The following is a 16,059-nucleotide window of genomic DNA, read 5'->3' as shown; positions in this document are numbered from 1 at the left end:
TAGGCATCTCGGCGGGGTTAGGATACCGACACTTTTCGAACCAAACCTCCCCCCCTAGTGCCTAACTCTCCCCCTAACCGCAGTACTTACCGTTGGGATTCCGGCGCAGGCGTTCTAACTGCCGGGATACTGACCGGATCCCAGAGAAAGGGCCATTTTTTTGTTTCTGTATATCTCTAGCTATAATATGTATTAGTAATGGGACTAACATTTAAATATATCCCATAGCAGCACATACAACCATCCCACGAGCCAGCTAGAGATCTAGAACTATAGCGTTATACTTCCTAAAAGTGAATTTAATATAATAATTCTGGAACTGGTCTCTTCCTAGCTTCCCCTTGTATTTGTGTTATCTTCTCTAAATCTATTATACCTTTTTGCTTTAAATAAAAAAAATATTGCCCTATCTTTGACATGATGTAACATTCTTGATATTAAAAATAAAACAATAATCATATATAAAATATTGATGCTGTAAAGTGTTTAAAGGTAAGTATATAAGAATGGTAAGTGTAGCACAAAGATTAAACAATAATCATAGATAAATATTGATGCTGTAAAGTGTATAAAGGTAAGTATATAAGAATGGTAAGTGTAGCATAAAGATGAAACAATAATCATAAATAAATAACGATGCTGTAAAGTGTATAAAGGTAGATAACATTATAAGGCACAAACAATAGTTTCTCAGCTCCTTTTGTGCTGCAACAGCGCCACCTGCTGTACAGCAAGTAGCTTGCGCCTGAGATGCCAGCTGGATTATGCAGCTTGCCTTTCCCGGCATCCCTTGCCAGGCCCAGCTGCATTCTGGGAGATGTAGTTCAGAGAGAATGCGGAAGTAGCTGTATTATGCAGGTAATGTAATAACATGGGACTTGGTTTCTTTCCTGATAATGTTGCAGTGTGTTGTGTCCTCTCCTGTGCTTTCTGCTTAGGTTGCAATCCTGGACCATGGTCATTGCACAGGGTACAGAATTGCATGCTGCTGTGTTGCTGCTAGCAAAGTACTGATATACTAGACCAGTGGCTCTCAAACTCGGTCCTCAGGACCCTACACAGTTCACATTTTCCAGGTCACCCAGCAGGTGCACATTACTCACTGACACATTTTAAAAGATCCACAGGAGGTTATAATTATTTCACTTTTAATTCTGTGAAGAGACCTGGAAAACATGCACTCTGGGGGGTCCTGAGGACTGAGTTTGCGAACCTGTGTACTAGACAATATGGGGTCAATTGTTTTCAAATTGAGCTCGATCACCCCACGAGTAAGCGCGCGCATATGCTGCACTTACGGTAGAGATCGCAGACTTTTGTAGCCCTACAAAAATCTGCAGAATTGGGCGATTCCATGTGATGCTGCCGCCGTTTCCGCGCTGTTGCAACGTGACATCATGGGCGACGACCGCAATTGAATCGACTCCTAAAATTTGTGTCCTGGCTGGCAGATGAGGGTAGGTGCCCCTAGCCCCAACCTTATATATTAATATTGTCTCTATTGTTCTGCTTCAGCGCTAAGTAGCATGTTTTCTAGATTTTCTGAAATGGATGTCAGGCATGCTGGGATTTGTAGTTCCACATATTGCACAGGCTTGTACTATCCTATCTGTACCGACCCCATTTGTAATAACACTATTATAACATATTATATTGTTATCCCAACGTTCGCACTTTCAGTGGGAAAGATCCCGCTTTGAGGGTCCAGCTGTCATGGCACTGCGTTGTCTCGATCAGCCTGGTAGTTGGGAGGTACGATGCGCCTACTGGTGAGCCATTCACTGCTGAGGTGAACGGGTGCCGCTCGCACCTGCCACTGGTTCGCACAGCGGTGAAAGAGTGATTGTGGGTTACCAGTGTTGGGCGGTATGCCATTGTAATATGTAATATGATGCAAGTCATCATGGGTGCCTCCTAACCCGCAATTGCCAGATAGATTTTGTGTAATTTATAACATTAACTGGTGTAAAAGTGAAATCTGTTTTCTATTCTCTAGTGTCTATCGTCCCAGTCAGTTATAATTAGTTTGCTTGCAATACCTCACAATATTTCATATGGTCATACAAAGAATATTAAAGGGGACCCATAACCTCTGTGACAGGTAGCAAAAAAGAACCGTAGACCTAAATCACTCCCTACATTTGTGATGGAGGATTCGGGGGGTGCACAAGAACAGAGTGTCTTACTGGATTCTGAAGCGCTTGGATGAGCCAGGCCCTCCCCTTAAAGCACTCCTTAAATGCAATGCACACTTGCCACTAGTATGGGTGATATTGAGGCATCCTGTAAATATCGTCTCTGTATGTGCACAAAAGTCATGAAACGCGTGTCTTCCCCACCGACATTGGGAAGTATGCTTATAAGAAATGGCAGGTATCCTTTAAAAGTGAACCCTTCTTGCATGCACAGTGGAGGCAGCCATTTTGCTTTCACCATCAATATCAATAGCTACTTACCACTTAGGCATGGAGTACAGCGATTACACTAGTTCCTAATTGACATTGCATTGGTGCATCGATCATCAATATTGGTGTTGTCCACAAAATGGCTGCAACCTCTGTCAAGGGGTGGGTTCCACTTTAAGGTGCATTTCATAATGTGTGTATGTGTTACAGACGAATGGACGGAGCTGATCCCGTAACGAAAAAGAGGGTCCTTCCACAATGGATGACAGAAGACAAAGCAGATACCAAGAAGTTGTCTACAGGGCATTCGAAGAGGAGAAAAGAAATGTAAGTGACGCCACGTGACCGGATCTTGTTAGTTTCAGCTGGAGAGTAAAATGGCGGCTGCAATGGTGACAGGATTGGGGGTTAAATGAGCCAGAAAACGATTCTGCAACCATTTATTTTCTTGTTCCGTCTTTCTAGATCGCCCAGGAAGCACATGGTCTATTGTATGGATGAGAAGGAGCTGGTGGAGTACGCACTGGAGATACTTAATGAGGTAATGGTCATATATATCATTATAGTATACAAGCAAGTCTAATATAAACTCTTGTGTATAATAACTGTATAAATGTTGGATTCTGATGTCATCATTTCAGTTCCTATTGTGTCCTTTCAGGGGCTTCTATCTTCCCAAATATGCAGTATTGGCCTAAACCCTATATTCAGTGTTCGCAGATCAGTGAACACTGGAGCTTCAGACCCGCTCGCACGATGCGTATGCAGATTTGGGAAGGCAGGCGATCGCACGGCAAGGCATTAGCACGCCCACCATGTCTTGGCATGCGATTGCTTTCTGTATGCAGAACCCCACCAGCCTGTCTTAAGACGCCCACTTGCGCACGTTATCTCCAGGAAGTGTAGGCAACCATCGGTACCATCAAGAACCAACGGATGCGATCGCAGCACTTGTGGCTGACTATACCCTACCGCAAGCACTTCAGTGTAAAAACCAGCCAGGCGACGTGTACTATGGCGCTGCCTCTAAATTATGCACACCTCTAAATCGGCGTTGAGACGCTCAGGCACGCCTGCGTTCGCACCTCCACTCCCCCGTTTTTCATGTCCAGCCCCTGTCACCACCCACAATAGGCTTCTCCTATAACTCACTCTGCTGGGCAGTCTATGCGCAGCGAGCGAACGCTTTCCAATATCTCGCACTGGTTCGCGCACTGCGATGCATGCGAACATGGCGATAATTGGCTGGCTACGAGCAAACGTATCCTAGCGAGCGGGTCTGAATCAGGTCCTATGTTCTGTCATTATAAATGTACCCCGGCCTTCAGTGACAAGCGCTGCTTGTGTAACATTGGGCCTGATTCAGAGCCGGACGCTCTTTCAGAGCTCTCGCTCTGAATCAGGGCGGCATTTTTTTTTTTTTTTTTAAACCGGCCTCCTGGCCGCTTGCTAAGCTGTGGGTGACCACCCACACTTTTGCAAGCGGCCAGGTGATGGTCGCGGGCTTGCGACAAGATCCTTCTGGTAGGATCTCGTCCATCGCAAGCCCCAGTGAGCTTCCAGCTCTAATAGAGCTGGAAGCTCACTACTGAGGCCGCCCCCAAACGGCAGGCGTTCCTTCGGGACTTGTCCTTCGAGCTGTCAATCAAAATCGACAGCCGTCGCTTTTTGGTGCGAGACCCGTAGTGACGGAGCGCCCGTCGTTGGCCGGGTTATGCACATGCCGACTCCGGCATGCGCAGTGGGGGACCATCGACCCGCTTGCGAGTGTGTCTGAATCAGGCCCATTGTTCCCCCACAGAACAGGGATCCATCTTCCATGCAGATGAATAGTTTTCCCGACCATGTTCCCTGCATTTGATCAGAATGTGGCGACGGTAAGCACAGGAAATGATGTCACTTCCTTCTATTTCAGGGTAAAGCACGGAGAGACAGCAAGGAGAAAACTGCATCTGAAATACAAGAAGAAGAAGAAGAGGAACCTGCCGCAGATGAAGTTAGCGAGGAGGAGCCTCAGATACCCTCAGAAGGAACTTCCAGCTCCTTAAAAATCATTCCACCACTTTCTAAAGACTTGAGAAGCAGCACAGCTGCGCCGGCGTCACATTCTGGCGAGGACGACGACCCCTTAAAATATGTGAGAGAGATTTTCTTCAGCTGAAGCTGCATCACAAGCTGTTTGTTTGTTGGGGAGTCTCCATTTCTAAATGTTACTTTCCATGTAGAGTGTAATCTGCGAAACGCGTTGAAGGGAAGTGGGTGAGCAGAGCCGGCTGCTGGCCGTACTAACCATAAGGACTCCTTCCGGGAGTAATGGTCCTTGTTTGGAGGCATTCTTATTTATTTTATACTTTGTACTGTACGTGCTACACCGTGAGTTACAATGTATTTTGCAGGAAATAATAAAAGTTTAAATATTCAGAAGGAACCAGGAATCCTGGATTTATATTATTGGGTAGTGATTGTATAGTAGGTGGGTGTTACATTTTAATAATTAGGATAACATATTTCACATTACCTGTAGATAGCAGTGCCGATGTGCCCGGCAATGTATGAATGGTCAGTGGCACTGACCGTTCCGACAGCTGCCGTTGCCCTGTCACCACAGCAGAGGCTGCCAGCTCCGGGCTGCACATGAGATGTCGCACATGCCCATTGGAGCCGGCCGGGAAGGGGGCTGGTGCGCTGTGGGCTCTGGCGGAGATCGTTGGAGGGGGGGAGTTTTCACCTCACCCACTCCGGCAGATGAGATGTTTATACAGCGGCACATACATAATACATCTCCCCCAGTGTACACTATGAGCCCACTGCAGACCTAAACGCAAGTCGCTAGTAATTGCTCTCTCACTGCGGGAACTAACTGCGTATATTTGCCCGCATGCAGTACACACATCTGCACCCAGATTACCCCCCACCGTACACTTGATTTCATAATCGTCATCATTAATAGTGCGTACTTGTACCAGTGTTCACCCTGGTGTAATAGATGTGCCTCTGTATAGCAATGATTCTGCATTTCATTAACGTGAGAACACCACATTACAGACCAAATATGTTGCTCAAGTGAGAGATACCTCTGAGATGGATAGGACCCAGCATCGCTTATAACTGCGTATCCTTGGTTCCCCAATATATTTATTTGTTACGTCTGCGCTAGAATTCTGGGCCTAATTCAGACCCGCTCGCAAGCGGGTCGATGTTGCCCAAGTCCGCATGCGCACGACGGAGGCTGCTCCGTCGTGCGCATGCGCGGGACCTGGTTTGCGACGGGGAAGCCGTCGCTCCGGGTCTCGCACCAAAGGGGGCGTGCTGTCAATGGTGATTGACAGCACGCCCCCTTTGGTGGGCGTGCCGGGGGCGTGGCTGCCCAGACGGAGGCGTTCCCATGGGAACGCCTACCGTCTGGGTCCGGCCCCACTGACATCACTAGTGATGTCAGTGGGAGTGTTTTTGGCTCTGATAGAGCCAAAATCACTCCAGGGCTTGCGGTAACGAGACCCTACCACAAGGGTCTCGTCGCAAGCCCGATGGTCTTGACCATCGCGACCATCTTTTTGGCCGCTCGCATGAGCTGTGGGTGGTCACCCACAGCTATGCGAGCGGCCAGGAGGCCGCTCCAATTTTAGTTAGGACGGCCCTGATTCAGAGCGAGCGCTCTTGTCAGAGCGTCCGGCTCTGAATCAGGGCCTCTTTTCCATCCGGTGTATGACAGGAGCAAACTGGGAGCGTCATTCTTTCCAAGCTGACATTTATGGGACACAAATAATAGACAGTTGGGACCAGAACCAATGGGATTTTTTTGGCCCTTGGTGAAATGTTCTAAAGAACTTACACAATGGGCAAAATTTACAGGTGGCGGTGGTTTTGCTATCCAAAGATTTACTAAGGCCAAAACTGCTGCAAAACACATTTTGGAGCAAAATTAACTAAAGTGGCGGGTTTTAAATTTTGCCCTTAGAATAGAATAGGACAGGGCTAGTGCTAAAATTAATAGTCAGTGGTTTTGGTGTCATTTAGAAACCGCCACCAGATCATCAGGGTTTAGAACCCGCCGCTTAGTAAATTTTGCCCAATTAATTTCTCCTGGCACCCGGCGTTATCACTGGGGACTACAGCTGGGCGCCAGGAGAAATGAATCAGTTATTTAAGTTTAATTATGTGTTTAATTACTGCAGAGACCCATTACTTATAAGCTGAATAACATTTTCTTATGTCAACTGGAATAAGAAACACTTTAATATTTCCAATTCTGCAGATCTGACATGTAAAGTATATAAAATGCACGTTCTGGATAAAACATCAGTAGTGGGCTAATGTCTGTAATAGAACCGTAATTTCATCTATAGACCTATAGAAACCACAGCAGCTGGACCTGATCTACATAGGAATGTATTAATATCTTCATACTTTATTTATTCCTCAGAATCAGGCTAATAATGTATATTATAACTTGGACAGGGCTTTGTCACAGGGGTTGTAGGCCACCGGTCTCCATCCTGACAGTGGAATCCCAGCAAGGGATTTTACATAGGCGTCACCCCCCCGGGAGGGTTAGGTTTAGGGAGCGGTAAGAGGGGGTTAGGGTTAGGAACCCCCGGGGGGAGGTTAGGGTTAGGCACTAGGGTGGTTAGGGTTAGGCACCACTAAGGGAGGGTTAGGAGGGGGGACTGGATACTTACTTGCCCCAGTCGGGATCTTCATCCGTCAGGCATCCGCTGTCAGGATTTGAACCGCCGGTATTTCAATCCCTTTCCTTGTCACAGAGGTGATAATGTTACAGCGCCATCTAGTGCTGGCTAGGAGCTACTCTGGCTGACATCACAGCCCTAGCGGAGCAGATGTGGAAGCAGCACAGAGTGTATACAGCCTACAGCAGTTGTGCGCAGAAAGGCTTGGCAACAGAACGGCGAATATCCTGGCAGCATTATTATTATTTTAATGTGGGAATAAACTTCTGATGTATTATAAATTGCATGCATGCTGCATCTATCAGGGGTGGGCAATAAGCAGACCTCCAGCTGAACTACAAATCCCAGCAGTTATGCAACAGTTTTAGCATGGCCAAATAGCAAAACTGTGTCAGGGCATTCTGGGATGTGTAGTTCTGTAACAGCTGGGAGGCCCCTTATTACCCACCCCTAATAGTTAGTTATAACTAAGTGATACATTTATACTGATAAATAATCTCCAGCAGTTTGATACCTGTCCAGTCAGGTGCTGGCTGTACTAATTACATTTACAATAATTAAATAACTGTATGCGCGGTTTACGGCTCCCAACAGTCCTTAGGAGCTGGCGGACCAACGGGAGGTGGACAGGATAACGCTGATGCACCGGTAACGAAGGGGTACAAGGGGGTCCGCAGTTTTGTAATCCCTGGGGCACAGCAGAGTTCTCCTTAGTGAAATACTTCTTCAAGATCCTACATACTACACGAATATATCAATACCAACGTCTTTATTGTAAACACTTCATATATAACAACAAAAATATAATCTTATAAATAATTAAGCTTAGAATAGAGATCTCAAGCTGAAAAAGTGCATATTTCAAAGGTATCCAGTATTACTTTTCTTCTATTTGTTAAACAATATGTTAAACGATCTTCAAAATCTTCAAAGAAAAGACAAAGTGAAGGATCTATAGAACACAATCGGCTATGTAGATGATCATTATGACACATGATTATGCTGTGAAGGACTGTGCATCAAGCCTGGGAGAAATTGCCCACAGCAACCAATCAACTTCTAATTGTTATTAGATAAACGACCGGAGCGGATTCATTGGTTTGGGCAACTTCTCCATTTTATCTCTCTCCCAATGATTGATACATCTCCCCCTGTATGTGTAGAAAGCCATATAGGGCCTTACGCAGGACACCATGTTTCGGACGTATAAACTGCGTCCGTCTTGGGGCTGATGTGACCGATAGTGCATCTAAAGATGCACAGAGACGAATTAGCGCCACTGCAGTTGGGCGTCTCAGTATGATCAGAATAGCCCGCCCCCGGAATCAGCCCCATAGGCTGCAAAAACGTCACAACAATGGAATCATTAAACAGAAATCAAGACGGAAAGGTCATTGTCTGCGTCGCCTCTCTTCTTAGAGGTAGACTTGGCACGGGTGAGGCTTGTGTAGTGTCTTATCATACAACACAGCAGGGCCAGCCCACTGACCGCTAGCAGCAAAACCAGGAAGCCTGGTGTCACCTCGGAGATGTCAAATAGGTCCCAGGTGAGGAAGAGGTAAGTAGTCATCCCAAGACAAAGCCCTGCCAGGCTGATGACGTTTAGAGCCAAGGCAAACTTCCACAAGACTCTCTCTTCGAAACACTGAGCGAACGTCGAGGTTAGGACTCCCATAATAACGGTGACCAGTGACGAGTAGGTTAGGATGATGGCCAGGACCAGTCCATGACGTGTGGTTGCTCCCGTTGAGGGCAGATCCTCCAACTGGGTTATAAAGTAACAACCGTCGAGAGTTTTGTTGTACAAGGAGAAGTTGTAAAACCCGATCTTTTTGCAACCAGCGACAGCAATGTCCCCACCTTCGACAATTAAGGCGTACACGAGGAGGGAACAGACGATGCACTGTAGGCAGATGACCACATAGCCCAACCAGCTAGAGCTTAGACGTGTCTTCTGCCACTCGGACATTCTCATCCCAGGAAGTATTAATCTACAGGGAAGCAACAAAAGAAAAAATAAACAATAAATTAATAGACTGTTATACAGAGCTATATACAGAACTATCGTTTACTGTAAAATACTACACATGTCGTGGGATGTAATCTGAATTCTACTTTATTCTAAGGAATCTTGCATTTTTTTTGTTTTCATGTTCATTTGGCCATTAGGTGGCACCGTTTTGTTGCTCTGTAGGTAATATTTAGCTGTGGCTAAGCAGCATGACGGCACCCACTCATACATGAAAGACGGCAAACATGCAGCCTAGGGGGTAAAATAACGTGGCAAAATATGCTATTCGTTATTGTAATTGCATTTAATTAATTTAAAATATTGAAAAACTAGCTGAAGTAGCCAGCGTTGCCTGGGTTTAAATCTTAAATTAAGTTTTATTATGTGATGTCGTCCAAATTTTTTCCCGGCACAGTCTGCCGTGAGGTCCGACCGGGACCCCAATCACTTCATTAGGCATCCAAGACCAACTGCCACCCCTCTGTGAAGTTTTCATCCAAATCCATCCAGTGGAAGGTCCAGAACAGGCTCCTTGGAATCACAGGTTTGCCCAGCGTACACCGACTTGGACCCTAAGCCCACTAAAACCTGGCCAGGATCCAACTGGACCACCTCACGTTGGTTTCATCCCAATCGGTGCAGGGATATAGAAATACGTAACCGGACAAACACACAAACAAACAGAAAAAAAAAAGACAGATGTAAGTGCACACTCTAACCATGCTGAACCTAATAATAATACTGCTAAATTGCATCCAAGAGGTTCTTAGCATAATAATGGCCATAATTATGGGCCTGCTCACCGCGTCCAGGTGACCTCTATCAGGCAGGTCCCTAACACTCCCATGGAACAAATACAGGGCACGGGACCCCCCAGGCCAACCCAGCAGAACCGCCCCATGGCATCACACTAGTGTGAGATTTAAAGTGAGGGTTAAAGAATAATAAAGAAGAAAGCCTATGTGTTAAGTCCTACATAAGTAGGAGGTTATAATAAAAGGTGTATAAAGTGCTACATATACAAAAAACAAACTAAAGAAGTATAAAAGTGTACATTATGATGCCATGAAGCAGTCCAGCCCAGAGAGCCCCGCACCCCAATACCAGTCCCAAAACTGACACACAGCATATGTATAATAGGTCTTACCCTCAGTGTGCCTCATTACATGTGCAGTCTGGGAGTGCAAGGACTCCTTGCTAATTAAAAACACCCAGGAACAGGTGGGAGGGTGCTAATCAAGGTGGGAGGAGTCTCGTCCTTCCAATGTACATTCACACAGTACAGAATACATAATTATGGCCATTATTATGCTAAGAACCTCTTGGATGCAATTTAGCAGTATTAGTATTAGGTTCAGCATAGTTAGAGTGTGCACTTGCATCCGTCTTTTTTTTGTTGTTGCTTGCAGCACTACAAGTCTCAGCAAGTAGCACCTCACATTGTGCTTAGGGTGTGCAATCTAGGGCCCCCTCCCCCTATGTACACAAACAGACCAATTAATTTTATATTTAAGATTTGTCGCTATGTGGTCTAATAACTTACTTTTAAGATACTAAATAACTATGTAAGATTTGGCAGCTTCTAAAAATAATAATCGATATTTAGATTTGTTAAAATTAATGTGTGGTGCATTTATCTCTGAAGTTTCTAAGGGACTTTTCTACATTTCTTGTACAGTAGTATAACATTTCTGTAGGAGAAGGGAATATCAGGGCTTTGTTATACAGAGGGATTAGGAAAGATAGATGCACCATACACACAGGGCCGGATTCGGAGGGGAGCCACGTGATTGCTGCCGATCAGTTATAATAGTGCTCTATGCCTAAGCACTCATTTACATGCCGAAAACTTCTCTCCTATGACAGTAGAATTGTACTGTACTTCTATATCTGTTATTGTGTTGGGTGGCACAGTGGTTAGCATTGCTGCTTGACCAGCACTGTGTCCATGGTTTCTATTCCAACCTGGGGCCTGTCTGGGTAAATTGTGTATGTACTTTCCGTGTTTGCGTTGGCAACCACTGGGTGTTCTAGTTCCTTCCCTTTTGCTAAAAAAACATACTGGTGGGTTAACGTTACCAGGGGCACCGAGAGGGGGAAGGTATAAAGTTCCGAGGCCAAGGGCCAGGACTTAGACTGTAAGCTCTGCTGGCGCAGTGAGAGATTGTCAATGACGACACATGCTCTGGAAAGAGCTCTGTCATACGTCTGCCCTTTATAAATAAGTTACTACTAGTATTAATAATAAACTTTATGGCATCCATTCCTCTTCTGGCTTCCCGGAGTGCCTGCACTGTCTGTAACAATCACATATGTCCTTTGTGCCTGCTGAATAGAAAGAGAAGCACAGGGAGACGGATACTACCAATGCTTATAGACATAGAATAAGAGTTTCTGCTGATTCACTGCTCCCAGGCCTAAATATTATACGGCAAAGCAGTAGTCTGATGTGTAACTAGCAGTACCTGAGAACGTTCCCTATCTACTGCCATCCCAGCACCGGACAGCGTTTGGTTATTTACCGGAATATTACCGTAAACGGGGTTTAAATGTTTTTTTTCACCATCACATAAGTTTCTGCAAAACCGCCGCTTCTCCTCGCCATGAAATGTGGATCAGGACACGGCTGTCAGTACCGCCGATCTGAGGACAGGGCGATTCTTTTTGTAACAAATCCTAATTATAATTTTTCATTTTATATAAACGCTAATGTGTTCTGCGGTGCTGCTATAATCATCTCTTGTCCCCGCAATAAATAGCACACAGGACATGTAGTTCTTGGAGGAATATTATGTAAATAGGGGTTAAAGTACAAATATGGGGGGGGGGTTTGCACAGTTCAGATGCATTAGCTAAATTATCTCCCCCCCCTTCCTTGCCGCCAACTTCAGGCACCAGTGGGTACGGGTTCATTAGGAGCTATAGGTTCTGTCCCATATCTGTTTACAGGCTTTATAGGTGCTGAAGAAGGCTACTATAATATGTTTTTTTTACACTAGTTAATACAAGGGAATGGGATTGAAATACCGACAGCTCAACAGCCGCTAATGATTTGGGAGGCACAGTTGGTGTAATGGTTAGCGTTACTGCCTCACAGCACTGAGGACCTCATTCAGAGTCGGTCAATGCGGCCGCACGGTCGTACTGGAAAAGGGGCCGGATATGCAAATGATGCACTCGCATGTTGCGTCCCTAAGGTCGGATCGTTAGCTGGCCGACCAAGGGGAGGAAGCGGTCGGAACGCAAAAAAAAACGCCCACTTCTCGTACGCATTGCACGTCATCTCCGGCCATATAAGGATTAATCGAGACCATCGGGAACCATCGGAACTGGTCGTAAAGCTAAAGGTTGACCATACCCTCTCTTAAGCACTACGATCAGGTCAGTATACAAACCACCCATGTCACGTGTGCCATGACACTACTTTGTTAATTATGCACTCCCATAAAACGCCGTTCGCATAATTAGGCACGCCTGCGTTCGGATCTCCACTCCCCCATTTTCAAGCACCTTCCCCTGTTACCACCCACAAACGCCTCATTCTATCACTCAAACTACCGACCTGGCTGTGTTCAAGGAGAGAGAAATTTCTGATCGTAGCGGCTAGTTTGCGCACGCGCATTGCGAACTTTACACATGCGCAGTTTAGCAAACATCGGTGGCGTACGACCGTGCGGCCGCAACGACCGACTCTGAATGAGGTCCTGAGGTCTTGGGTCGATCTCCGCCAAGGCCCTGTGTGGAGTTTGTATGTTCTCTCCGTGCTTGCATGGGTTTCCTCCGGGTGCTACGTATTCCTACCACAACCCAAAACTATACCGGTAGGTTAACTGGCTCCCAACACAATTAATAAAATTAACCCTGTGTGTGTGTGTACATGTGGTAGAGAATATAGGAGTCAATCCTATTAGGTGCGAATGGCGAGGTTTGAGTTGCTATTTTAACTTAATGACTAATTAGGCATTTGGAAGTGTCTAATTCGCATAATTAGTCCAATAATTACATGTCATTTTTTGGGGTAAAAAAAAAATTTCCTCAAATTAGCCTAAAAATCTACTTTTTCGTTCGTTTAGGCACCCCAAATTTAATAACAATAATTTTTTAATTGAATAACTATTTTTATCATTTTTTTTTCAATTTTTCAAGGTGCCCTCAAAGTATCCCCCAAATCACCCTTTTTCTTACTTTTTTAGCATTTTTCGTTTAATTTGTTTGAGATTAAATGAAAATTTTTTTTTTGTTTTTTTTATAATTTTCTTGCATTTAAAACCTCCCCCACAAATCAGCCATTTTATATCATTTAAAAACCTACAGTACCTTCCTAATGGCCACAAACAGCCGTCTATACGGTCCTGCTAACGAAATTATCCATTTTGGGGGTTCCAGGGTGGTCTCCCCACGTTTTCATGCATTTCTCACAAATCTTATTTGGCAGTCAATTCGCACCCCTCCGCTGCGAGTAGTGCGAATAGGCATGTTTAACTGGATTGGATAATTCACGGGAGCGCGCTTCGTGGCGAAGTGTGCGAGTTTCAAGAAACAAACTCGCTACTCGCCATTCGCACCTAATTGGATTGAGCCCATAGAGTGTCAGCTCCACCGGGGCAGGGACTGATGTGAATGGCCAAATATTCTCTGTAAAGCGCTGCGGAATATGTGTGCGCTATAAATAACTGGTAATAATAATAATAATAATAGTGCAATATGACTTGTTACAGCTCCGCAAAACCACTTAGGGCCTGATTCTGGTGCAAGCTGAAAAGCGCACGCCTCTCGCCATTATCCGCCAGACTGCGCGTGTGCCATAAACAGCAAATGCGGTCTGCGCATGTGTCAAATTATGGCAACTGCGGAGGGGGACAGTGGGCGGAGCAACGCATGCGCCTGAAGCTGCAGAAGCTAGCAAATCTCTTGCTGGCGCAGACTTACGCACTTGCAGCCGCTTTTGCGTCCGGCCTAGGCCCTTAATCACAATATTTCCATATTGGCGTTTACAGAACCCAAAAGTGTCTGCGCTGCAGAGTTTCCGAACTCCCAGACGCAAGACAGAAGCTTTGCCGATAAACTTTAGGAGAAAACTTACTTATGTAACCATTCACCAAGCGATGGTCTATTACTTTACACACACACACACGTAGGGTCTGGTCAGCCATAGAAGGGTTAATATCTGGCCAGTTACTGTACATGTTCCCGAGCCTTCTACCCTCCCTTGTTGGTTTCATCAGACATCACAGTATTAAAGCAATACATAGAGTTTAGCCAGGTAAGTTTAGGAAACAACATTATAATCAGGATTAAATAAAATCACTCTATATAGTTCCCATAAAGTCAGAGACAACTCACATAGTGCAGGGACAGGGACAGGGACAGGTTCAGCTCTGATCAACTTCCAAACACAGCTCTCTATTACTGGTAAATCATGTGACTGGGTCAGCTGATATGTATGTGTATATAGTACTGAGTTGTTTATCTGGTGTATAGTGCTGGGCTGGGGGGAAACGGTGCCTATAATAGCCTCAGAAGAGATAGAATTAGATACTACTAAAAGACATTTATTTTTATATAGTAGATCTGAATCAAATACATTGATTAATAACTACAGCTGAGGAACTACAAGTCTCAGAATGCTCTGCCAGCTGGGTGTGCTGGGAATTGTATGCAGACACATTGCATTATTACACATGTACAGTATACAGGGCCTGATTCACTACCGTACGTCAACTGCGAATATACGCACACAATCGGCTGTTTATTTCGCACTGTGCGTGCATGAACCGGCCACTGCGTTCGGGACTGCGATCGCAGTGACTACGCAGACCCATTGCAGAGTGATTGACTGGAAGCGCCGTTTGTGGGTGGTTACGGGGGGGTAGTCGGGGAAACGCAGTCGTGCATAAATTATCCACTGCGATGCCATACGCAGCTTAGGCTTTCACTGTGTGCGATGAGGTTAGCAATTCCTGAGTAGCGTCCGACCTTGTGCGTGCAAGTGAGCGTGAGGCTGCGATGGTACTCCATGTTACCGATGGTTTCTCAGACTTGCTAAAGGATTACGGATGTGTGGTAAGTAAAGTGGGCGTCCTTATGTTATGCTGCGAGGGGATAGCGACGGCAATGGATTAGCGTACTATGACAGTTGAACTGCGTGCGTAATCGCTATTGCATATGCAGTTGCGTATGGTAGTCAATCAGGCCCACAGTACTGTATATATGTTGCATCCATTACATGAAATTTTTATGTCATGTACAGTACACAGTACTGTATATATGCTGCATCCATTACATGTACAGTACTGTATATATGCTGCATCTATTACATGTACAATATACAGTACTGTATATATGCTGCATTCATTACATGTACATAGTATATAGTAGGGGTGTGCACCGGCCACTTTTCGTGTTTTGTGTTTTGGTTTTGGATCTGGATCTTTCTTCGTGTTCTGGATCTGGATTGGTTTTGCCAAAACCACCCTTCCGTGTTTTGGGTTCTGGGTTTTGTGTTTTGGATCTGTATTTTTTTAAAAAAAAGCATAAAAACAGCTAAAATCACAGAATTTGTTGGTTTCTCTGCTCCTATGCTATTATTAACCTCAATAACCTTAATTTCCACTCATTTCCAGTCTATTCTGAACACCTCACACCTCACAATAGTGTTTTTATGTCCAAAAGGTTGCACCGAGGTAGCTGGATGACTATGCTAAGCGACACGAGTGGGCGGCACAAACACGTGACCCATCTAGGAGTGACACTGCAGTGGCAGACAGGATGGCAGTTAGAAAAACTAGGCCCCAAACTGTACATGATGCAAAGAAAAAAAGAAGTGCAAGATGGAATTGTCCTTGGGCCCTCCCACCCACCCTTATGTTGTATAAACAGGACATGCACACTTTAACAAATCAATCATTTCAGCGCCAGGGTCTGCCACACAACTGTGGCTGAAATGATTGGTTCG

General features: G+C 45.2%; 2 protein-coding genes across 4 annotated transcripts; one reads left to right on the top strand and one right to left on the bottom strand.

Moving 5' to 3' along the window:
• The first annotated feature begins 788 nt into the window (after positions 1-788).
• On the top strand, positions 789-4,833 carry CYREN (cell cycle regulator of NHEJ). 2 transcript variants are annotated; one of them, XM_088459250.1, is made up of 4 exons: positions 789-858; positions 2,616-2,732; positions 2,871-2,946; positions 4,321-4,833. In XM_088459250.1, the coding sequence occupies exons 2-4, from the start codon at positions 2,620-2,622 to the stop codon at positions 4,564-4,566; spliced, it is 435 nt and encodes a 144-aa protein (XP_088315376.1). In that variant the 5' UTR covers positions 789-858; positions 2,616-2,619; the 3' UTR covers positions 4,567-4,833. The 2 variants fall into 2 exon arrangements, with proteins under 2 accessions (XP_088315376.1, XP_088315377.1); XM_088459251.1 differs by lacking the exon at positions 789-858 and adding an exon at positions 922-1,457.
• A 2,936-nt stretch (positions 4,834-7,769) lies between these two features.
• TMEM140 (transmembrane protein 140) lies at positions 7,770-14,529 on the bottom strand. Of its 2 annotated transcripts, none has more exons than XM_088459239.1 (2): positions 10,252-10,362; positions 7,770-9,084 (listed from the first exon to the last, which is right to left on the bottom strand). In XM_088459239.1, exon 2 carries the CDS (start codon positions 9,066-9,068, stop codon positions 8,460-8,462), a length of 609 nt encoding a protein of 202 aa, XP_088315365.1. In that variant the 5' UTR covers positions 9,069-9,084; positions 10,252-10,362; the 3' UTR covers positions 7,770-8,459. The 2 variants fall into 2 exon arrangements, with proteins under 2 accessions (XP_088315365.1, XP_088315364.1); XM_088459238.1 differs by lacking the exon at positions 10,252-10,362 and adding an exon at positions 14,448-14,529 and having other exon boundaries at positions 7,835-9,084.
• Between the last annotated feature and the right edge of the window lie 1,530 nt (positions 14,530-16,059).

Source organism: Taudactylus pleione, unplaced genomic scaffold (genome assembly GCF_031769625.1).
Source record: "Taudactylus pleione unplaced genomic scaffold, aTauple2 ptg000903l, whole genome shotgun sequence".
Classification (NCBI taxonomy): Eukaryota; Metazoa; Chordata; class Amphibia; order Anura; family Myobatrachidae; genus Taudactylus; species Taudactylus pleione.
Note: the sequence above shows the minus strand (reverse complement) of the source record. Positions and strands in the feature narration are given on the sequence as shown.